We start from the raw sequence: 23,889 nt of genomic DNA on the forward strand, positions 1-23,889 counted from the left end.
AATCGATGAGGGGTTCGAACCGGTTGAGAAAATCTTTCCCTATGAGGAAGGGAATGGTGTCGAGTGCTGATATGTACACGGGGTGTACCAGACTCATGGGTCCAACAATGATGTTGACCAGAGCCATTGAGGACAAAGTTGCCGGGTTGTTCGTGTAGGGCTGGATCTCCAAAGAACACGGCGATAGTTTGAGGCTTCTGTTGGCCTGCCGTGCTGCTACCTGCAGTTGTTTAAACAGTGAGGTAGACATCAAGGTTACATCAGCAGCGGTGTCCAGAAGAGCCTCATGTCTTAGTGAGTTTTCCAGAATTAGGGACAAATAAAATTTCTTTGCAATCCCCTTCTCCGAGAGTTTGCCTAAGAATTTCTGTACGGGTGGTTGTCCAGTTATAACAGACGCTGGATCAGCGGGTGATCTCTTGTCCTGATCAACCTGGACTACCAAGATGGCACTGGGAGGACCAGACTTGGTCTCTCCTGGTTCTTGATCCCCATCTGAAAGGTACAGTGTCTCAGGATGTGGATCCTGAGATGGTGACGCTAACGGTTTGTCTACACTCCGGTATAGGTCTTCCTCAGACGCCTCTGGCGGAGTTTGTGAAGACACCGGGTGGGTGGTTGGAGCTATGTGGTTTACACACAGCACGTTAGCTTTCTTTTTGGCCTTTTCATCCTCAAATTCCTGGAGGAGGCCTTTCATGATCTTCCGAATTTCTTGGTGGAGACTTGAGTCCACACACTTATCTGAGGGCTTGGACCGGTCTCTTTCTCTGGAGTCTCGGTTCCAAGTGCCCTTATTGTTGCGTCCAGGTGGTCCCTGATGTGGGTGTCTGGAACCCTGCCATCCTTGGGATCGGTCACCTGGGTACTCACGTCTGTCATCGGGGTGATCCTCCCACGTAGTTGGCTTCTCCCACTGTCTGGGTTTGAACTTATTTCCCCGATTTTCAGCAGTTTCGGAGCACTCACTGGTTCTGAAGTCAGTTTGGTTTTGTGGGGACCACTGCGGTTTTGCTCGTGGTCCACCTCGATCCTTGGGTCGGCTTCTGACAGATGGTTTCATCTGTCGAGGGGAGGTAGTGGCAAAGCCAGCATGAGATTTAAATGACCCCCCGGAGGTGCCTTCAAGCTCGAGGGTAGGCCTAGGTGCTTCAAGGCTGAGGATCATTTTGTCCTCGGATTTACCCTCTCTCTTAATTTGTTTAGCGAAACCTTTCGTAGCAAGGTCACGCAGGTACTGTATGGGAGCCTCATTGGGATCTCCTAGGATTCCCAGATGATGACTCGTGTTAGGGTGGAGGTTCTCAAGGAACAAGGTTTTAAAATTAAGGTCCTCTTCCATACCTGGTTCATTTCGGGGGTGCCGAAATAGATACAGAGAAGCCTGTTGTAATATTGTTGGGGCGGTTCGCGCCTGCCTTGTTTGATGGCCATAGCGGTGGCTAGGCCTGTCCAAATGGAGTGATCCGAATATTCTTTTTCTAATGCTAAGCTAAGTTTAGCAAAGTCTTGTCGTACCTCAGCGGGTTGACGCTCAACGAACCGGCTGACCTCGCGGCTGGAAGTCCGCTTGATGAGGTAGATGTAATGTTCACCGGTAGCATGAGTGAAATCCCTGAGGTAATAGCGTATGTCGTTTAAATACGCACGTGTCAGGGGAGCCTCCTGGAGTTGGCTCAAAACGGTTAATAAGCCGTGCAATCTTGTCCAGCTCTCTGTCATTAAGGACTGTGATAGGCCGCATCTGAGGGTGAAGGAGAGGCGGTGTCTCTCGATACCCATGATAAGGAGATGGGGACTCCTGAGGATACGGCATGGGTCCTGACAGGGGTTCAGGGCGGACTTCCTTGCGGTCTGTGGTGGTGAACGTTTGCGTTCCGCTTTTCCACATGACCTTTTGTTCAGGGTCTCCCAGTGGTTGGGAGTTTAATTGTCATTCCCACTTTAATGATTGCACTTCAGCATTGAGGCGCTCATTTTGTTCTCGAGTATCGTCTAGAAGATTTTGTGTGTCTGTCATACGTCTCAGCACCTCGCAAGTCTTCAGCTTTTCAGACTCCAAAATGTCTTCATGCTTTCCAGCATTACTCTTTAATGTTTTAAGCTCACCATACGCCTGTTGGAGTAAATCGTGAGCTTCTCCTTGTTCTCGATACGCGGAGCTAAGTTCAGTCTGTAACTCCTTAATTTCATTGTCACGTTCCTGAAGAGTTTCTTTCAGGAGTAAGGTTTGGTCTTTAGTTCCAGGATCAGATGTGGTATCTGATTCATCGGACTGATTTGGGGAAGCCTGTAGGTCTTCCAACTTTTCTTCAACAAGGGTCAAAGACTATTGTTTTTCTTCCAATTGCTGTCTCAGGAGTTTATTCTCCTCACGCAATTCGGCATTTTGTTCTTTCTGCCTTTTTATAGAAAGATGAGGGATTCAACTTGTTTGAGCTTCAGGGCTGTGGCAATGGCTAGCTTGCCAAGCACTGTAGCCAGGTTTTTCTTTTCCACAGTTGCTGCTAATGTCTGACTGATGAGTTCAGACATCTCAGCAACTATGCTTTCGCGCGTGGCTTGTTGCATGTCGTACAAGTAGCCAGGCAATATTTCGGCGGTCAGGTCGGATAAGACCTCTTCTAAAAGCTCACCTGAGTCGCTACGACCTTGGCTTTCCAGGTCGGTAGAAGTTCTTGGTTTGTTGTCACTGGGTGTGACCATGTTGGCTTTCTGGGATGACGGTTAGACGGCGTCCACCAGAAACAAAACAATAAAGAATTGACAACAAAATAAGATGAGCGACAATAAAAATATTTATAGATGATCCAGCTGCAGAAGTGTGAAAGGGATTAGTGAGTTAACTGCAGGTGAAACCAGCAGTGGAGAATTCACACGAAGGCAAAAGGAAAATATTGAGGAGTGTTATTCGTTGTATTATGTACACACAAGTAGAACTTTACTTTTAGTTATTGTGATGTAACACCAATGTTCTCTGTTTAGAACTGCTATGGGTTACACTTCGGTAAAGCTTCTGCGCTTTCGCTTTAAAAAGAAATCACTCCTGAAGGAGGTGTTCTTTTAATGAGGTGGGAGAGTTATAAACAATAAAATTTTTTATTTTTATTTTTATTGTTATTAAATGATCTCCTGCAGTACAGGCTAGTTACCAGCAGTCGGCGGACTATCCGGTTACTGTAGCATGCTGTTATGTTGTTAGCGGAAGCTAGGCTAACTGGTCAGGCGCTTAGCTGCGGTGGTTAGCACCTGGGTTAATTCAGTGTTCGGAGCCTTTGAGAGCGGCTAATGGCCTGTTAGCACGCTATTGCCTCCGGCTTTCCGATGGCTGATGAGTGTTCAATCCGAGTTAAGGGGCCGTTAGCACGGCTGTAGAAGCTAGTGCGTATTAGCGCTCTGTTAGCAGGCCCGTACTGTCGCGTGTCGCGCCGACAGCGGAAATCGATTGAACAAAATTATACGGGCTGATTAACATGCAGGTTTCGTGCAGTTAGTGACCGTTAGAAGCAGCTTGGTTCACCAAGTAATGCTTAATGAAAACAAATCGTTTATGATTTTCAACACAGCTCATGGGCTGCTAAGCCATTCGGAGCTGGCGTACTAAGATGGCGATTGTTTACATCGTGCATGTGATGTAGCGCAGTTTGACGGCAGTGCATCAAGCTGTTGATGACGTCGTGATGTCGTGACGTCGTCACGTCGTGACGTGTTTCACATAAATTCTTAAAAACGTGCTTGTTTTTCTTCACAAAATGGCAGACTCTGAGGTCCTTTGGAGCAACACAGCACTTTTAAAACACAAGATGGTGGACACGGCGGTCCCCCTCCCTTTTCTCTAAAACAAGGTTTTGATCAGGATGTCTCCTGAATCAGGGAAGCAACCACTGGCAATCCTTCTGGATTACAGGCCCAGTGCAACATCAGAATCTCAGCTCAGGCAAACCCGTGGCTGGACAATCAGAGCACAACGTGCTGAATGACTCGCAAGTTTTGTGGCTGGTTAAGTAGCTAATTTAACTAGTCCCTTGGAGTCACGAATACAGTGATTACGATAATTGGAATCTCGCAATTTTGCAATATGTATCTGGGTGACCACTTTATATCTGGAAACTCGCAGAATTTAACTGTCACCGAGGCCTCAAATTAAACATGAATTTCTCATGTGGAAATAACACAGCGCTTTCTTTGTTTCTCTTTTTCTCTCTCACACATGCACACGCACACAGTTGAATAAAGACAGATTAAGTTGGTCTATATGCTTCCAACTTAATTGACTGTATTTTCTGTATGACTCACAGAGGTTCAGACCTGATAAGTGCACCTCACACGGGGCACCAATATACTGTAGAGGGAAAAGGCTACAGGATGAATATTATAATATTTTGGAATATGGAAAATTATCACTTGTGGATAATTTTACCTCAGGGGCACCACTTATTTCAAGGATAAGTCCTTCTGAGTTTAAGCATTAATTAATTGATTAGTCTTAATTTAATTAATCAATCTCAGTTTAATTAATCAGTTTAATTGATCAGTCTCAAGTTTTTAAAGGAGTAAGCTCCGAAGGTCAGATCCGACACCCTCTGTAAAACCATACAAAAATCACAGACAACTTCACAAGTTTAAGATATTTATTTAACCCTGGCAGGAGTTAAATAACAGGACATATCACAGTGAGCAATTTAATTATGACGACATTCAATTAGCAGTGATTATACAATGTTCTGATCATTTGGTTTCGTAGCGAGAGTTTTGGAGTAAAATTCGTCCTAATGTAACACGTAGTTTACTTTGGTATTTGTCAACCAGAGAGAGAATTAATGATTTTGAATAGAGTTAAATAAAGCCATTCTGTTTATCTGACAACACAGCCCGATCTTATTTTGCGCCGTCTTTGTGAGGTCCGATGCTGGAATCGTCTGGTTCAGTCGACGCTCTGTCCACCACACAGCTTCGTCAGGGACCTTGACAAAGGCTCTGCCGGTCCGACCCGCTCAGTCTCGTCCGTGGCGGGGATGAATTGCTGTGATTTCGCGGTGGCAGATCAAATCGCTGGGACGTCTCAGCTGACCTGGATGTTTTTCTTCTGCAGCGCTCTGATGTATGGCTCGTCAGAATAAAAGTTTGAGCGTCTTTATTCTCTATAAAAATCAAAAATTCGTCTTTCGTCGTCATCTTTTGGAAGCTTGGTCAAATTAGAATGCAATGCAAAAAGAGTTGACTTTAGAAGAAAAAGGTTTGAAAAAAGGAATTTGGATTTTTAAGAAAGAAAAAAATTTTAATTTGGAATTCGAAAAAGGAAGTTAATGCGTCCAGTGCATTTAACTTGACAAAGGTTGCAAAAGTTATCTGTCGGAAAAATAAAGTAAATTCTTGTCGGTATGCCAACAAGAATGGAACTCTTAAGTAGCACGTGGCTTCAGACAAAGGGTCATAAATGACGGGTTAGGCAGCATCTTTAAACCCAAGGAAAAGAGGAGATGAAGAAAAGAGGGAAGAGAAGAGAGGAAGAGCGCGAGTTCCCGGGTGTGAGCCCTTTTAAAGGGTTAATAAGCTCCACCCCCAAGACCTCTGGGTAATGTAGTTTCTGGAGTTCCTTTGTCCAGTTTATATATATATAAATCAGCAAGGTTCCAACATTCCACTTTGAAACCAAACCAAGTCCTGCAGAATAAATCTTGTAACTGGTTTACCTGGAATTATATACCACACACACACACACACACACACACACACACACACACACACACACACACACACACACACACACACACACACACACACACACACACACACACACACACACACACACACACACACACACACACACACACACACACAAGGTGGTGGCCAAGTGGTTAATGCGCTTGGTTTCAGCTCAGAAGGTTCCGGGTTCAAATCCCACCCCTGCCACATTTCTCCATGTAATGTGGAGTTGCGTCAGGAAGGGCATCCGGCGTAAAACTTGTGCCAATTCAACATGCAGATCTGTGGCGACCCCAAGTGCAAACAAGGGAGCAGCCGAAGGGACTTACTTACTCTGTATTTATATATATATATATATATATATATATATATATATATACGAGGTCTGTCAATAAAGCAACGGTCCTTTTTATTTTTTTCAAAAACTATATGGATTTCATTCATATGTTTTTACGTCAGACATGCTTGAACCCTCGTGCGCATGCGTGAGTTTTTCCACGCCTGTCGGTGACGTCATTCGCCTGTGAGCACTCCTTGTGGGAGGAGTCGTCCAGCCCCTCGTCGGAATTCCTTTGTCTGAGAAGTTGCTGAGAGACTGGCGCGTTGTTTGATCAAATTTTTTTCTAAACCTGTGAAACACATCGAAGTGGACACGGTTCGAAAAATTAAGCTGGTTTTCAGTGAAAATTTTAACGGCTGATGAGAAATTTTGAGGTGATTCTGTCGCTTTAAGGACTTCCCACGGTGCGAGACGTCGCGCTGCGCTCTCAGCCGCCGTCGTCAGCCTGTTCAAGCTGAAAACGTCCACATTTCAGGCTCTATTGATCCAGGACGTCGTGAGAGAACAGAGAAGTTTCAGAAGAAGTCGGTTTCAGCATTTTATCTGGATATTCCACTGTTAAAGGAGATTTTTTTAATGAAAGACGTGCGGACGGGTCTGCGCGTCGGGACGCAGCCGACGCGGTGCGGCGGCACAGGAAAAACACCTCCGTGTTGATAACCATTTGTAAAATCCAGGCGGCTTTTGATGGCTTTCAGTGGAGTGAGTATATGAGAAATTGTTTAACAGCAGGACATGTTCCAACTTGTCCTTAAGGCTTTCAACAGAGGTGTTTTTCCTGTGGCGGAGCGTTGCGTCGGCTGTGAGCCGACGCGCGGACCCGTCCGCACGTCTTTCATTAAAAAAATTTCCTTTAACAGTGGAATATCCGGATAAAATGCTGAAACCGACTTCTTCTGAAACTTCTCTGTTCTCTCACGACGTCCTGGATCAATAGAGCCTGAAATGTGGAGGTTTTCAGCTTGAACAGGCTGATGACGGCGGCTGAGAGCGCTGAGCGACGTCTCGCACCGTGGGAAGTCCTTAAAGCGACAGAATCGCCTCAAAATCTCTCATCAGCCGTTAAAATTTTCACTGAAAACCAGCCTAATTTTTCGAACCGTGTCCACTTCGATGTGTCTCACAGGTTTAGAAAAAATTTTGATCAAACAACGCGCCAGTCTCTCAACAACTTCTCAGACAAAGGAATTCCGACGAGGGGCTGGACGACTCCTCCCACAAGGAGTGCTCACAGGCGAATGACGTCACCGACAGGCATGGAAAAACTCACGCATGCGCACGAGGGTTCAAGCATGTCTGACGTAAAAACATATGAATGAAATCCATATAGTTTTTGAAAAAAATAAAAAGGACCGTTACTTTATTGACAGCCCTCGTATATATATATATATATATATATATATATATATATATAAAACGAAAGAACACATTAAACGTTCCCCAATGAGCAGAGTATACACATCTAATATATACTCAACAAAAATATAAACGCAACACTTTTGGTTTTGCTCCCATTTTGTATGAGATGAACTCAAAGATCTAAAACCTTTTCCACATACACAATATCACCATTTCCCTCAAATACTGTTCACAAACCAGTCTAAATCTGTGATAGTGAGCACTTCTCCTTTGCTGAGATAATCCATCCCACCTCACAGGTGTGCCATATCAAGATGCTGATTAGACACCATGATTAGTGCACAGGTGTGCCTTAGACTGCCCACAATAAAAGGCCACTCTGAAAGGTGCAGTTTTGTTTTACTGGGGGGGGATACCAGTCAGTATCTGGTGTGACCACCATTTGCCTCATGCAGTGCAACACATCTCCTTCGCATAGAGTTGATCAGGTTGTCAATTGTGGCCTGTGGAATGTTGGTCCACTCCTCTTCAATGGCTGTGTGAAGTTGCAACGATGAACTGGAGTCAGGTCGAGACCCCGATGAGGACGACGAGCATGCAGATGAGCTTCCCTGAGACGGTTTCTGACAGTTTGTGCAGAAATTCTTTGGTTATGCAAACCGATTGTTTCAGCAGCTCTCCGAGTGGCTGGTCTCAGACGATCTTGGAGGTGAACATGCTGGATGTGGAGGTCCTGGGCTGGTGTGGTTACACGTGGTCTGCGGTTGTGAGGCTGGTTGGATGTACTGCCAAATTCTCTGAAACGCCTTTGGAGACGGCTTATGGTAGAGAAATGAACATTCAATACACGAGCAACAGCTCTGGTTGACATTCCTGCTGTCAGCATGCTAATTGCACGCTCCCTCAAATCTTGCGACATCTGTGGCATTGTGTTGTGTGATAAAACTGCACCTTTCAGAGTGGCTTTTTATTGTGGGCAGTCTAAGGCACACCTGTGCACTAATCATGGTGTCTAATCAGCATCTTGATATGGCACACCTGTGAGGTGGGATGGATTATCTCAGCAAAGGAGAAGTGCTCACTATCACAGATTTAGACTGGTTTGTGAACAATATTTGAGGGAAATGGTGATATTGTGTATGTGGAAAAAGTTTTATATCTTTGAGTTCATGTCATACAAAATGGGAGCAAAACCAAAAGTGTTGCGTTTATATTTTTGTTGAGTGTAAAACATTCATGCATACACAGAAAAAAGTGACATGTTTCCTTTTTTCTCTTTTTTTTTGTTCTTTGTTACAACAATATAATGAAATTTCCTTAATAAATGTGGTTTACGGTTTGAGGGGTCCATTACCTGTCCTTCCTCAAATCGTCCCACAGGGGTCACTCTTGTTCCATGGTCAGAAATGGCATTTATCTAATTGTGATATAAAATTTGTAATCCTGGGTCGATGTCAACCACAAAACTTTTGGGATGATTGTCCCATTGAGGGTAATCCTTCAGTGAGCTGTTTTCTTTTGGGTTTAGTGTGGAAAACCTCTTTTCAGGACTCTTTGTTGAAGAAGGTGTCTTTCTGTGAAGGCCTTTTTTTATGTGAGAGGGGAGTTGAGTCACATCTGGTCTGAAGTCCTGATAAGCATTCCCGGCTCCTTATGGAATGCTTTCTTGGTGATCTTAAATCCTTAAAGTGTTGGGGGTTTGTTGACAGATCCAAGCCATGCCGGGCTTAAAAGTCTCTTCTTTGACACCCGGAGATACACCAGGCCTTGTTGTATGGAGCTTATCTTTGTTTAAAGGAATTCCAGGGCCCCATCTTAAGGCAAGCTGAAGATGGTGGTTGTTTGATCACAGCTTTCCGCTACAAGGGTTATGACATCTGCAATTATTTCTTAGCTGGAAGCCTGGAATGGAAGCCTGAGGGAGTTCCATACCGGCAAGGTAGCCGCAGATTGATCAATCCTTGACAAGGATGCTCCCCACGGAATCTGACTGCATCACCATCAAAGGTTACAAAAACGAATGTTGCTGCAGGTGCCTTGCTTCAGCTTCATGACTTGATTGGTCAAAGAATATTTCCAGAAAATACAGAGGTCAGTAAAAATGGAGCCATACTGACATTTAAATTTGGTTTAAAGAGATAAATATGGCCATTTCAACCAAGTAATTAGACTTTACTGGCAGCATGTAGAAGTAGAAGGAAGTTCCATGTCGGACCTGGGGCCCATTGGTGCCTGAGCTTTTCAACAGATATCATAGCATGAAGAAGATGAGACTCTATGACTCCCCCTGGACCGAACCCCAGCCCATTGCAGGTTACTTCCTCAAATAAATTCATTGTCGCCAACCGAATGGTCCTTCCTAAAAATCGGTGCCCCTGCCTTCACTGCGTCTTCACTTACCATTTCTGAGCATCAGCAGAAATTCACCGATTATTGTCTTGTTTCTGCTTCAAACTGCACTCCAATCATCGTCTATCGCAGCGGCAGATATTTGAAGCTTATCTATAACAATCATTTCCACATAAATTCAGCATTGTTTCATAATGAAAGAAGGGGGAGCGATCAGAGCAAGGCAGCAGCACGTCTGAGTCTGACGTGCTGCTCTGCATATGTCATTTCGGAGCGTCAGCAGCGATTCACCAATTATCACCTCGTTTCTGCTTAAAATAGCCTTGTTTATGCTTAAAACTGAATTTAGAATGATTTAAGAGGCTTTACCTTGTCTTCTGATGGTTACTAATCACATTATTACCTTTGATCGCTTTGGGTGAGGAGAGTCAGACTTAGAGAGTCAGACTCAGACACCAGTACCCATTTACAGGACATTGTATGTGAAGTGATTTGTCCAGTGTCACAAACAGGTAGTATGACCAAGAATCAAACTCAGGTTTACAACAAGTCCTTGTTTCTCAAAACTACCTGCTCCCAGTTGTAGTTACTGCAGTTAGTGGCAGGGTTCAGCATTCATTATTATGTATTATTTTTATTCATTTTTTATTATTTTTACTTTAATATTATTATTTTAATTTCAATTTCAATTTATTTTCATTTATATAGCGCCAAATCAAAACAGAGCTGCCTCAAGGTGCTTCACACAAGTAAGGTCTAACCTTAGTAACCCCCAGAGCAGCAGAGGTAAGGAAAAACTCCCTCTGAGGAAGAAACCTCAAGCAGACCAGACTCAAAGGGGTGACCCTCTGCTTGGGCCATGCTACAAACATAAATTACAGAACAATTCACAAAACAAATATACAGGAAATGCTGTTGGTGCGCAGGACAGGAGGATCTCCAGCACAAATACTACACCCATCTCTCGATGGAGCTGCACCTTAAAGAGAGAGAGAAAAAAAAATCAGGCATCAGAAAGACAAGAAATACAGTATAATTTGTCAGCCTTAAACAACAAGAAAAACAGGAAATACAAAGGTGATCACCAGCCACTAGCCCTAAGCTTTACTAAAAGACCCAGAATTTAGGTAATGTTGAGGCACACACCATTTCCTAATAAAATGAATTAAAAGAGTAAAAAGCGTAGAACTATACTATGCCAGTATGCTAGCCATACGAATGGGAAAAAGTGCTTCTTAAGTCTGGACTTGAAAGTCTCTGTTTTATTGACACAGGGAGATCATTCCACAGAACAGGGGCACGATAATAGAAAGCTCTATGACTCGCAGACTTCTTATTCACCCTAGGGACATAAAGTAGTCACCCTGAGAACTCAAAGCCCGAGCCGGTATATAAGGTTTAATTAGGTCAGCTAGGTAGGGAGGTGCCAATCCATGAACAATTTTATAGACGAGTAGCAGAACCTTAAAATCTGATCTCACTGGGACAGGAAGCCAGTGAAGGGATCCCAAAATGGGTGTAATCTGGTCAAACTGTCTGTTTCGTGTCAAAAGTCTGGCTGCAGCATTTTGAACCAATTGGAGAGCCCTAATGCTGGACTGTGGTAAACGAGAAAATAGAACAATGCAGTAGTCCAATCCAGAAGAGTTAAACACATGGATCAGGGTCTCAGCATCAACCACAGACAGGATGGGATGAATCTTCGCTATATTTCGCAGGTGGAAGTACGCAGTCCTCATAATATTTCTAATGTGGAGATCAAAGGACAATGTAGGACCAAAAATTACCCCAAGATTCCTCACTTTGTCAGTGAGATGTATGACACACGAGCCTAGGCTAAGCATTAACAGGTCAAATTGATGCTGATGTCTCACTGGACCAAGAACCATCATTTCAGTCTTATCAGAATTTAAAAGTTTCTAGACATCCAATTTCTCATTGATACAAGGCAACCTTCTAAGGATTTTATGTGCATGAGAATACCAGCGGTTATTGGCATGTATAACTGAGTATCATCAGCATAGCAGTGAAAGGTAATCCCAAAGCGCCGCAATATGTGCCCAAAGGGTGCTATATAAAGGGAAAAAAACAGGGGGCCTAAGACGGACCCCTGTGGAACCCCAAATTTCATGTCACTAAGGTTAGAGGTAGTGTTACTATATAAAACACTGAGAATGACTGGTCAAGTATGACATCAACCATGCAAGGGCACGCCCAGTAATCCCAAAATGATTTTCCAGCCTATCAAGTAGAATATGATGATCCACGGTATCAAATTCAGCACTGAGATCTAACAGCACAAGAACCATAGTGGTGTTCGAATCCATTGCACGCAGAAGATCATTCACCACTTTAGTGAGAGCTGTCTCTGTGGAATGGTATTTTCTAAAAGAAGACTGTAGTGGCAGCAGCACAGTGGCTTAGTGGTTAGCACTGTTGCCTCACAGCGAGAAGGTCGTGGGTTCAATTCCCGTGGCCTTTCTGTGTGGAGTTTTCATGTTCTCCCTGTGTTTGCCTGGGTTTCCTCCGGGTGCTCCGGTTTCCTCCCGCATCCAAAGACATGCAGGTTAGGTGGATTGGAATATTTAAAATTGTCCTTAGGTGTGTGTGTGGGTGTGTCTGTGTTTGTTTGTCTGTTTGTGGCCCTGCGACAGACTGGCGTCCTGTCCTGGGTGTACCCCACCTCGCGCCCTATGACTGCTGGGATAGGCCCCAGCCCCCCGCGACCCTTAATTGGACTAAGCGGTAGAAGATGAATGAATGAATGAATGACTGTAGTGGCTCAAAGAGATTATTCTCAGTAAGATAGTCCATGAGCTGCCGTGACACCACTTTTCCAGAATTTTAGAGCAAAATGATAGATTTGATATTGGCCAAAAGTTTTTCATTGCACTAGGGTCAAGATTAGGTCTCGTAAGTAATGGTTTAATCACTGCAGATTTGAAACAATTAGGAACAGATCCAGAAGTCAAAATTTTATTTTTAACAGCTAGACTAGTGGAGCAGTCAACTGCAAGATTCACTTGAGCCAGGCTTACAAAATAAAAACACTTCCAACCAAACTTTATTAAATTTTTTTTTTTTTTTCAAGAATAACATACCAATAATATAATAAGGTGCTGTCTGTGAATGAGCAGCAGTCGCTGAGTACATTTCCTCAAATATAAATTGATACTTTATTTGAGTATTTGTATTTTTTTTTTCTATATTGTTTTCACCTTTAGTTACTAGTTTGTTTGAACATTTAGATCATAACCCCAATTCCAATGAAGTTGGGATGTTGTGTAAAATGCAAATAAAAAGAGAATACAACGATTTGCAAATCTTCTTCAACCTATATTCAATTGAATACACCACAAAGACAAGATATTTAATGTTCAAAATGATAAACTTTATTGTTTTTGTACAAATATTTGCTTATTTTGAAATGGATGCCTGCAACACCTTTCAAAAAAGCTGGGCCAGTGGTATGTTGTGTGTTACATCACCTTTCCTTCTAACAACACTTAATAAGTGTTTGGGAACTGAGGACACTAATTGTTAAAGTTTTGTAGGTGGAAATCTTTCCCATTCTTGCTTGATGTATGACTTCAGTTGTTCAGCAGTCCGAGGTCTCCGTTGTCGTATTTTGTGCTTCATAATATGCCACACATTTTCAATGGGCAATAGGTCTGGACTGCAGGCAGGCCAGTCTTGTCCCCACACTCTTTTAGTACGAAGCCACACTGTTCTAACACGTGCAGAATGTGGCTTGGCATTGTCTTGCTGAAATGAGCAGGGACGTCCCTGAAAAAGATGTTGCTTGGATGGCAGCATGTGTTGCTCCAAAACCTGGATGTACCTTTCAGCATTGATGTTGCCATCACAGATGTGTAAGTTGCATATGCCATGGGCACTAACACACCCCCAGACCATCACAGATGCTGGCTTTTGACCTTTGTTCTGGTAACAACCTGGATGGTCTTTTTCCTCTTTTATGCAGAGGACACGACATCCATGATTTCCAAAAACAATTTGAAGTGTGGACTCATCAGACCACAGCACACTTTTCCACTTTGCGTCTGTCCATTTCAAATGAGCTCGGGCCCAGAGAAGGCGGTGGCATTTCTGAATGTTGTTGATGTATGACTTTCACTTTGCACGGTAGAGTTTTAAGTTGTAGATGTGGCGACGAACTGTGTTAACTGACAATGGTTTTCTGAAGTGTTCCTGAGCCCACGCGGTAAGATCCTTTACACAATGATGTCGGTTTTTAATACAGTGCTCCCTGAGGGATCGAAGCTCACGGGCATTCAATGTTGGTTTTGGGCCTTGCTGCTTATGTGTACAAAGTTCTCCAGATCCTCTGAATCTTCTTATTATATTATCAACTTTAGATGATGGAATCCCTAAATTCCTCGCAATTGAACATTGAGAAACATTGTTTTTAAACTGCTGGACCTTTTTTTTCAGGCAGTTGTTCACAAAGTGGTGATCCTCACCTCATCTTTGCTTGTGAATGGCTGAGCCTTTTGGGGATGCTCCTTTTATACCCAATCATGACACTCACCTGTTTCCAATTAGGTGTTCTTTGAAGATTCATCAACTTTCCCAGTGTTTTGTTGCTCCGTTCCAACTTTCTTGAAACATGCTGCAGGCATCCATTTCAAAATGAGCAAATATTTGCACAAAAACAATATTTATCAGTTTGAACATTAAATATCTTGTCTTTGTGGTGTATTCAATTGAATATATGTTGAAGAGGATTTGCAAATCATTGTATTCTGTTTTTATTTACATTTTACACAACGTCCCAACTTAATTGGAATTGGTCTTGTATTTGCAGTTTTCATTGCCACTGTTTTCAAGCAAAGTCTATATACGGGCTAATTTGTATTGGGTTCTACTCGCTTGTTTGACTTCTGTTCGAAATGTTCCAACACCCAAGCTGTGATATTAGGCTTTGAAACCAAGTCCATATTCTCTTCCAAACAATAAATTGAAACTTTCTGGACATAATTGTGCAGTTGACTCGGCTGACTGTTTACTCCAGCACACTGTTCACTCCATCTGTATGTGTTTATGGGCTGAGCGCCTCGCACACATGGACTGTATGCTCGGCCTGCATACAGAGCAAACTGAGCCCACACCTCCCTGAGAGGGACAAGAATCAGGGCAACTCGTTGAAATGTTGGTGTCAACAAATGCACATATAAAGGGGCGATATATGTAGGGAGGCGGCGGCGTAATGGTTTGCACGTTGGACTCAGATATCAGCAGTCCAGGTTTGATTCTCGAGTGCAGCCATGGTCCCAACTGGCACTTTCAACAGGAGTGCTGTGGAGGAGTGAGAGACACGTGCTGTGAGCCCTTCTGGAAACAAACGTTGGGCTTTTGTTGGCTAATCACGTTAAATCAGATCCTCTATATCGAAGGCAGCAAAATGGTCATGTTCATCTTTATATATCGAATGATAAGTTAATACAGTGGGGTAAAAAGTATTTAGTCAGCCCCTGATTGTGCAAGTTCTCCTACTTAGAAAGATGAGAGAGGTCTGTAATTTTCAACATAGGTACACTTCAACTGTGAGAGACAAAATGAGAAAAAAAAATCCAGGACAACACATTGTAGAATTTTTAAAGAATTTATTTGTAAATTATGGTAGAAAATAAGTATTTGGTCAATAACAAAAGTTCAACTCAATACTTTGTAACATAATCTTTGTTGGTAATGACAGAGGTCAAACGTTTCCTGTAAGTCTTCACCAGGTTTGCACACACTGTAGCTGGTATTTTGGCCCATTCCTCCATGCAGATCTCCTCTAGAGCAGTGAGGTTTTGGGGCTGTCGCTGGGCAACATGGACTTTCAGCTCCCTCAACAAATTTTCCATGGGGTTGAGGTCTGGAGACTAGCTAGGCGACTCCAGGACCTTGAAATGCTTTTTGCGGAGCCACTCCTTTGTTGCCCGAGCAGTGTGTTTGGGATCATTTTCATGCTGGAAGACCCAGCCACATTGCATCTTCAGTGCTCTCACTGATGGAAGGAGGTTTTGGCTTAAAATCACACGATACATGGCCACGTTCATTCTTCCCTTAACACAGATCAGTTGTCCTGTCCCCTTTGCAGAAACACAGCCCCAAAGCATGATGTTTGCACCCCTATGCTTCACAGTAGGTATGGTGTTGTTGGAATGCAACTCAGCATTCTTCTTCCTCCAAACAAGACGAGTTGAGTTTTTACCAAAAAGTTCTATTTTGATTTCATCTGACCACATAATATTCTCCCAGTCCTCAGCTGGATCATTCATATGCTCTCTGGCAAACTTCAGATGGGCCTGAACATGTACTGGCTTAAGCAGGGGGACACGCCTGGCACTGCAGGATTTGAGTCCCTCTCTGCGTAGTGTGTAGCCTTGTTACTTTGGTCCCAGCTCTCTGCAGGTCATTCATCAGGTCCCCCCGTGTAGTTCTGGGATTTTTGTTCACCTTTCTCATGATCATTTTGATCCCACGGGATGACATCTTGCATGGGGCCCTGGATCAAGGGAGATTATCAATGGTCTTGTATGTCTTCCATTTTCTTACAATTGCTCCCACAGTTGATTTATTCACACCAACCTGCTTGACTATTGTAGATTCACTCTTCCAAGCCTGGTGCACATCTACAATTTTCTTCCTGGTGTCCTTCGACAGCTGTTTGGTCTTGGACGTGGTTGAGTTTGGAGTCTGACTGTTTGAGGCTGTGGATAGGTGTCTTTTATACAGATAACAAGTTCAAACAGGTGCCATTAATACAGGTAACAGGTGGAGGACAGAAGAGCTTCTTAAAGAAGAAGTTACAGGTCTGTGAGAGCCAGAAATTTTGCTTGTTTGTGGGTGACCAAATACTTATTTTCCACCACAATTTAGAAATAAATTCTTTAAAAATCCTACAATGTGATTTCCTGGATTTTTTTTCTCATTTTGTCAAATCTCATAGTTGAAGTGTAGCTATGATGAAAATTACAGACCTCTCTCATCTTTCTAAGTAGGAGAACTTGCACAATCAGGGGCTGACTAAATACTTTTTTACCCCACTGTGTATCGATCATTGCATCACGTCTAGCCATAGGCAACACTCATTCATCAATGAATTTCTTCGGGTGCAGAACCCTTCACCATGAGGAATTTAATAACTGCATGTTACGAGGTCTGTCAATAAAGTATAGGTCCTTTTTATTTTTTTCAAAAACTATATGGATTTCATTCATATGTTTTTACGTCAGACATGCTTGAACCCTCGTGCGCATGCGTGAGTTTTTCCACGCCTGTCGGTGACGTCATTCGCCTGTGAGCACTCCTTGTGGGAGGAGTCGTCCAGCCCCTTGTCGGAATTCCTTTGTCTGAGAAGTTGCTGAGAGACTGGCGCTTTGTTTGATCAAAAATTTTTTCTAAACCTGTAAGGCACATCGAAGTGGACACGGTTCGAAAAATTAAGCTGGTTTTCGGTGAAAATTTTAACGGCTGATGAGAGATTTTGAGGTGATACTGTCGCTTGAAGGACTTCCCACGGTGCGAGATGTCGCGCAGCGGTCCCAGGCGCCGTCGTCAGCCTGTTTCAAGCTGAAAACCTCCACATTTCAGGCTCTATTGATCCAGGACGTCGTGAGAGAACAGAGAAGTTTCAGAAGAAGTCGGTTTCAGCATTTTATCCGGATATTCCACTGTTAAAGGAGATTTTTTTAATGAAAGACGTGTGGACGGGTCTGCGCGTCGGGACGCAGCCGGCGCAGTGCGGCGGCACAGGAAAAACACCTCCGTGTTGATAACCATTTGTAAAATCCAGGCGGCTTTTGATGGCTTTCAGTGGAGTGAGTATATGAGAAATTGTTTAACAGCTGGACATGTTCCAACTTGTCCTTAAGGCTTCCAACGGAGGTGTTTTTCCTGTGACAGAGCGTCGCAGCGGCTGCGAGCCGACGCTGCAATCCATCCGCACGTCTTTCATTAAAAAAATCTCCTTTAACAGTGGAATATCCGGATAAAATGCTGAAACCGACTTCTTCTGAAACATCTCTGTTCTCTTACTACGTCCTGGATCAATAGAGCCTGAAATGTGGAGGTTTTCAGCTTGAAACAGGCTGACGACGGCGCCTGGGACCGCTGCGTGACGTCTCGCACCGTGGGAAGTCCTTAAAGCGACAGTATCACCTTAAAATCTCTCATCAGCCGTTAAAATTTTCACCGAAAACCAGCTTAATTTTCGAAACGTGTCCACTTCGATGTGCCTTACAGGTTTAGAAAAAATTTTGATCAAACAAAGCGCCAGTCTCTCAGCAACTTCTCAGACAAAGGAATTCTGACGAGGGTCTGGACGACTCCTCCCACAAGGAGTGCTCACAGGCGAATGACGTCACCGACAGGCGTGGAAAAACTCACGCATGCGCACGAGGGTTCAAGCATGTCTGACGTAAAAACATATGAATGAAATCCATATAATTTTTGAAAAAAATAAAAAGGACCTATACTTTATGGACAGCCCTCGTACTTCAAATACACGTCCATGTATGTGGCTCGTTTTTACGGTTTACTGTGTGCAGGTTTTACAGTGAAGACAATTCTGCGTATACCTGAAACTGCAGACAAAAACCTTTGGGTGTAGTGATAGTCAACAATTAATGGATTATTATTATTATATATTATTATTATATAATTAATTATATATATATATAATATTATTATTATGTATACATGTGTGTACAATGATCAAAATAAGTGTCAGACATAATACATAGTAATCTTACCATAGTTTGGGCAGCAGACTTTGAGCCAGCAGACAGAGGTGAGCACCGTGAGGTTTGTCAGGCTGCATAAGCCAAACAAAACTCCACAGAAGGCATACACAACACAGACTGTCTCATTGAAGAGCCACCTAGAAGGACAGTGACAATTAAAATAAAGAAATGATAACATTCCACAGTGTATACATGTTTGGAAATATGTAAGGTCTCAGATAAGTGGCAGAAAATATGAATGTTATATTTATTTCATTATTCTGTTCACTGTTAAATCGAACACATCATTTAAATACAATAAAGATAATGTAACTCAAACTTTGAAAAAAAGTTAGTCACTCATTTCTATTAATTAAACTAACTCAAAAATGAATTGGTGTCATAACATCTCAGTTCCTCTAAGTGCATTTAAAGTTTTGGGGCATTTAAGTGTTGGTGATGTATTTCCAGTGCATTCCATTCACTAATTTTAATTGAGTTTGTGTAACGGAGGCCAGCAGGTGTCGCTGTGCATATGTAGTTAGTAAACCTCACTCCCAACAGCTCAAAAGAATTCTCTGGTCACAAGGCCAGAGCCCTGGGTTTTAGGGTTCTGGTTAGAGAGTCCATCTTCCATGCCAGAGATCGTGAGTTCGCGTTCCGAGGGGAGTAAATGGGCAGAGTCATAACAACACAACGCAGAGTCAACGAGTAAACCAAAGAATGCAACAAAAAAATCTAATCGAAAATGTTATGCAAATTCTTTAGGCAGAAATTTAATTGTCACTTTCTTATTGAAAAACATACATAAATTACAATTACATAAGTTTAATTAAATATACATTAAGTTACTAAAACTTTAACAATTAAATTTTTGAAAATTATTTTATTTAAGTTGGCAAACTCAAATGGTTTAAGGCAATCAGTTTCCTCAAATGGTTTGAGTTCAGTTAACTCATTGAGTTTTACAGTGTTGTAATTATAATGAAAGTTGTTATTTAGGCTGATTACTGTTGTCCACCACGTTGTTTTTCATTCTGCTGCAGTGAATTTGATAGACCCACTTTATGTATGTCTGTGCAGTGTTTTACCCCTTGCATAAGTGCTTTTTAATTTGGATAATGTTCTAAGTTTGCTGTTCTCATTTAATTACTGCGTTGTAATTATGAATGCTGTTATTTTGGCTGACCGCTGGCCAGTGTCAAGTAATTACTCACAAACCTTTGTGGTCCATTCAGTTATGTCTGTTTGAAGCTGCCAATAACACTGCTATATTTTCTAGAATGTACTCACCACTGAACCGCCCATACCCCTCCCTCTCACAAATGTCTGGAGCCGGCTTTGATGTTGACTCAGTCAGAGCACAGATGACAGCAATCAGTCACTCATGCCAAAGAAATTAAAGCAATAAGTCCAAGGGAATGTCGGAGAAGACATGTACTTCCACATATCTTTAACTGTTAAAATCAGTTTTTTAATGTAGCAGAGAAATAAGATGTTTTGAAGTGCATGTGCCATTTACTTCAGTCTGTGTTAGCCTCCTGTCCTTGTTTCCTCATCCTTTACAAATTTGTTGGAAAAGAAGTTTCATAGATGAAAGTTTATCATTATGTTAGACCTGAATGGTTACTCACTTGTGAGTGAAGGCTGATGAGATGGCCAGTGGGAACAGTGTTATGGTCATGCTTAGGTCACTGATGGCCAGATTAACCACAAAGAACTCAGCTGGCTTCAGGGAGGACTTCTTTCTATAAGCCACGAATAGCAGGATCCCATTTCCCACAATCGACAGCAAACCTTGCAGAGAGGATGCAGGATATTTACATTCTATTGCACATTCCAACCCAGTCTCATGGCAAGTTGTGATTCAGCAGCATGAAATAAATATTAATCTATTGGTTCATGATATTGTGATGAAAAGCGCCTCATTTTCATCACGGCAGCACAAAATCATTCTAACGCATTCCGTGATGGCTGGACGAAATAAAAGTGAAGCGGGGGGTTGTGGGGTGGTTATGGTTAGGGTGGGGGGAAGGAGTATGATTAGATTATGGTTAAGGTTAGGGTTGGGGGTTGGAAGGAGTACGATTAAGATTATGGTTAAGGTTAGGGTTGGGGGTTAGAAGGAGTACGATTAGATTATGGTTAAGGTTAGGGTTGGGGTTGGAGTAGGTTTAGTAATATTGAGTTAAAAAAGCCCCGTCACAAAAATTTGACTCATTTTGTTCAAGGAGCACGAAAAAAAAGCACGAGACTAGGCTGCACATTCATACACATAACAGTCTGAATGTAGCAGAATAATCACTTACCAAAAACAGTGTAGAGCGTGCCCATGAGGAAGTCATTGCCTTTTGATATTCTGGACACAAACAAGAATGTTTCAGAGGCATTTTCCATCTGGAACAAAAGTGAAAGAGTACAGAAAAAGGAAAAGGAAATCGATAATTAGGGCCTATGTAGGCAACGTCCTACGAGGACCCTATTGTAATTGCGCTGTTTATTATTATTATTTATTATTAGGGCCCGAGTAGGCAACGTCCTACGAGGACCCTATTGTAATTGCGCTGTTTATTATTATTATTATTATTATTATTATTATTATTATTATTGCCACTTTTGAAATCGAAATTTCGGCCTCTTCCCATGCTCAAAAACTCACCAAACTTTCCAAAGTCGTCCGGCCGGATCTGAAATTCGATATTTTGGGGGCCTCGCACATGGTCGCAGAAAAATCGTGAAATAGCACCCCCTAGAAATTTTCAAAAACCCCTCCGCATTGGGCTTTTTTCGTCGTAGCCTCACGAAATTTGGTACACATATTTACCATGCCAGGACGCACAAAAAAGTCTCTTACTGTCATGGTGAAATATCGACAGGAAGTCGGCCATTTTGATTTTAATTTTCGATTTTGAGCAAATTTTTGCCATTTTTGGCCATTTCCACTATTTACATTTGAACGAACTCGTCCTAGGGATTTCATCCGATCGTCTTCAAATTTGGTCAAAATCATCACAACACAATGGTGATCAAAAGCTATCAAAAGATTCTAATTAAGTCAAAAGGCATAGCTGCTAGGGGTCGTCAAACTTTGGCGAGCTTTTCGGAGCACGCCATTTCACTTCGAACGGCTGTCACACCCACATACTTCATCGTAGATCCTTCAAACTTGCTGGACATGATGAGGGCTCCGCCCTGAACGTCTACATATCTTCGGTTCCCACCTGCGCCATAGCGCCCCCCGGTGGTGGCGGGAAATGTCCTATTTTTACTTTAAGAGGTCCTGATGTCACATACTTAACCCAATCAACTTCATTCCACTTCTAAAACATGCAGAACAAATTGGTGAACATAGGCGATGAACGCCGTGAAGTTACGAGTAATGGCGTCCGTGTGGCGGTGTGCCGAATATTGCCCATTCGCCATGAAATTACGTTCTTCATTTTGATGGCTTTAATTTTGTCACATCATCATGTGATACAATTGATACACAGGTCGAGCACTACAACCTTTTACAATTCATAGGGGCGTCGCCCATGGGCAGAGCAAAATGCCTCAATAGCGCCCCCTTGAATCTTTCAAAAACCCCTCCCCATAGGGGTTTTTTTGGAGTAGGGAGATGAAAATTGGTACACATGTGTGACTTGCATAGACGTACAAAAAAGTCTCTTGCACCATGGGTCTACTCCAAACAGGAAGTCGGCCATTTTGCAGTTTCTTCTCATTTTGAAATGATTTCCACATGTTGTATTTGAACGAACTCCTCCTAGGGATTTTGTCCAATGCACTTCAGATTTGTTTGACAGCATCCAAAGATGATACTGACCAAAAGTTATCGAAAGCTTTTCTCTATGTTGAAGGGTGTGGCCGCTATGGTGCCGCCATTTTGACCCTTTGACTGAGCGCCCCCTAGTGGATGAACAATCAACATGTCATAACTCCTTGATGCATTGTGTGATTTGTTTAAAATTTTAACTGTGTGATGAGTGGTTGCCCCTGCATGCACATGCCCACATGTGGCCACAAGGGCACCCACTGGCCTGGGTAGGCGGTTGCGCGGAACGAGGGCCCGTATATGACTGCTTGCAGTCCTAGTTGAACTTGTGTTTGAATCCCGCAGCAGCACACCCCCCAAACATCTTTATAAATTTACACTCTCGACACAACAGCTTGGATCAAAGATACAGCGAGTCACAGACCACATCACAGATCCCGCTACATCAGTGCAGCTCACCACAGTTCACCTCCACTTCACCTGCTGTGATTAACAGACCTGCCAAATATGATGCATTTTTCATATCCCATATGCATTTGGCAATCTGACTATGCTGCTATGTGGTTGCACCCTAAACGATGCAAGCAAGCAGCCCTGTTGAAGCTAGCAGTAAAAAGAATGTGTAGTACTACTACTGATGTGAGCGTTTCCTCAGTATGCTTTGCAAAAAGAATTTTAACATTTAAGCACTGGCTTCAAGGCAGTGTCATGTCAAGTCTGGGAGCATGTCCTGGTGTTACCCATTGCTATATCCATCACACTGGAAATGCTGTGTGTCCTGGATGGCAACCTCCCATAACCATCTATCTGTTCCAGCTAAGTCAAATATGAGTGTCCTCTTTCCCCTTTCCTGCCACTGGGATCCTCAACACTGAGGCACCAGCATGTTCAATCATGCCTGGTAAAACATGTGACTGTGTGCATTTTGCACCACAAAATATCACAACAGAAGTGCATTAATAATACAAGTGTAACTCGTCATCTGTGTCTCCCTACACTGAAAAAAGAGAATAGTTGAACCAACTTAAAAAGAGTTACAATTGGTAAAACCTGAATGAATTAAGTTGTTTGAACTTAAGTTTGTAAGTTAGAGTTAATCTAACTTGCTAACTTAAGTTCAAACAACTTAATTCATTCAGGTTTTACCAAATGTAGCTATTTTTTAAGTTGGTTCTTTTATCAGTGTATGTGCGTAAAGCCATCACTCACTACATGATGATCCAATGTGATTGTGCCATATCAACATAGTACTATATCAATGTAATGCAAAACATGTATTTCAGAAGAACGCAGAACACAGCATCACCATCTGCACAGCAAATCAGGGCAAATCACAGCAGAACAGCTCGTATTAGCGAACCACGAAAACATCGAGCCGACGGGCAGGTGTGAACGACTCCGCTAAGACAGTTTTGCACACACAACGGTGAAATGCATGAGCGTGCACAAAACTGTCACAGCGGAGCATGTGTAACTGCAACCGGAGCATGTGTAACCACATTGCGCAGCTGCTGTGAAAAAAAATTAATAAATATATGCCACCAATGGGATTCAAACCTGCAATTTACAAAAGCTGACTGCCAGCCAGAAACTTTGCCACTGAACTACCATCGCTGTCCTATAAAAGATGC

General features: G+C 42.7%; 1 protein-coding gene across 1 annotated transcript in view; it reads right to left on the reverse strand.

Moving 5' to 3' along the window:
- The window catches only part of opn7b (opsin 7, group member b), a 43,786-nt gene extending 22,903 nt beyond the window's left edge, over positions 1-20,883 (reverse strand). Inside the window, 3 exon segments of the mRNA XM_034171603.1 lie at positions 18,517-18,644; positions 20,121-20,283; positions 20,796-20,883. Coding sequence (XP_034027494.1) covers positions 18,517-18,644; positions 20,121-20,283; positions 20,796-20,883 — 379 coding nt within the window.
- Positions 20,884-23,889: the final 3,006 nt, after the last annotated feature.

This window comes from Thalassophryne amazonica, chromosome 6 (assembly GCF_902500255.1).
Source record: "Thalassophryne amazonica chromosome 6, fThaAma1.1, whole genome shotgun sequence".
Classification (NCBI taxonomy): domain Eukaryota; kingdom Metazoa; phylum Chordata; class Actinopteri; order Batrachoidiformes; family Batrachoididae; genus Thalassophryne; species Thalassophryne amazonica.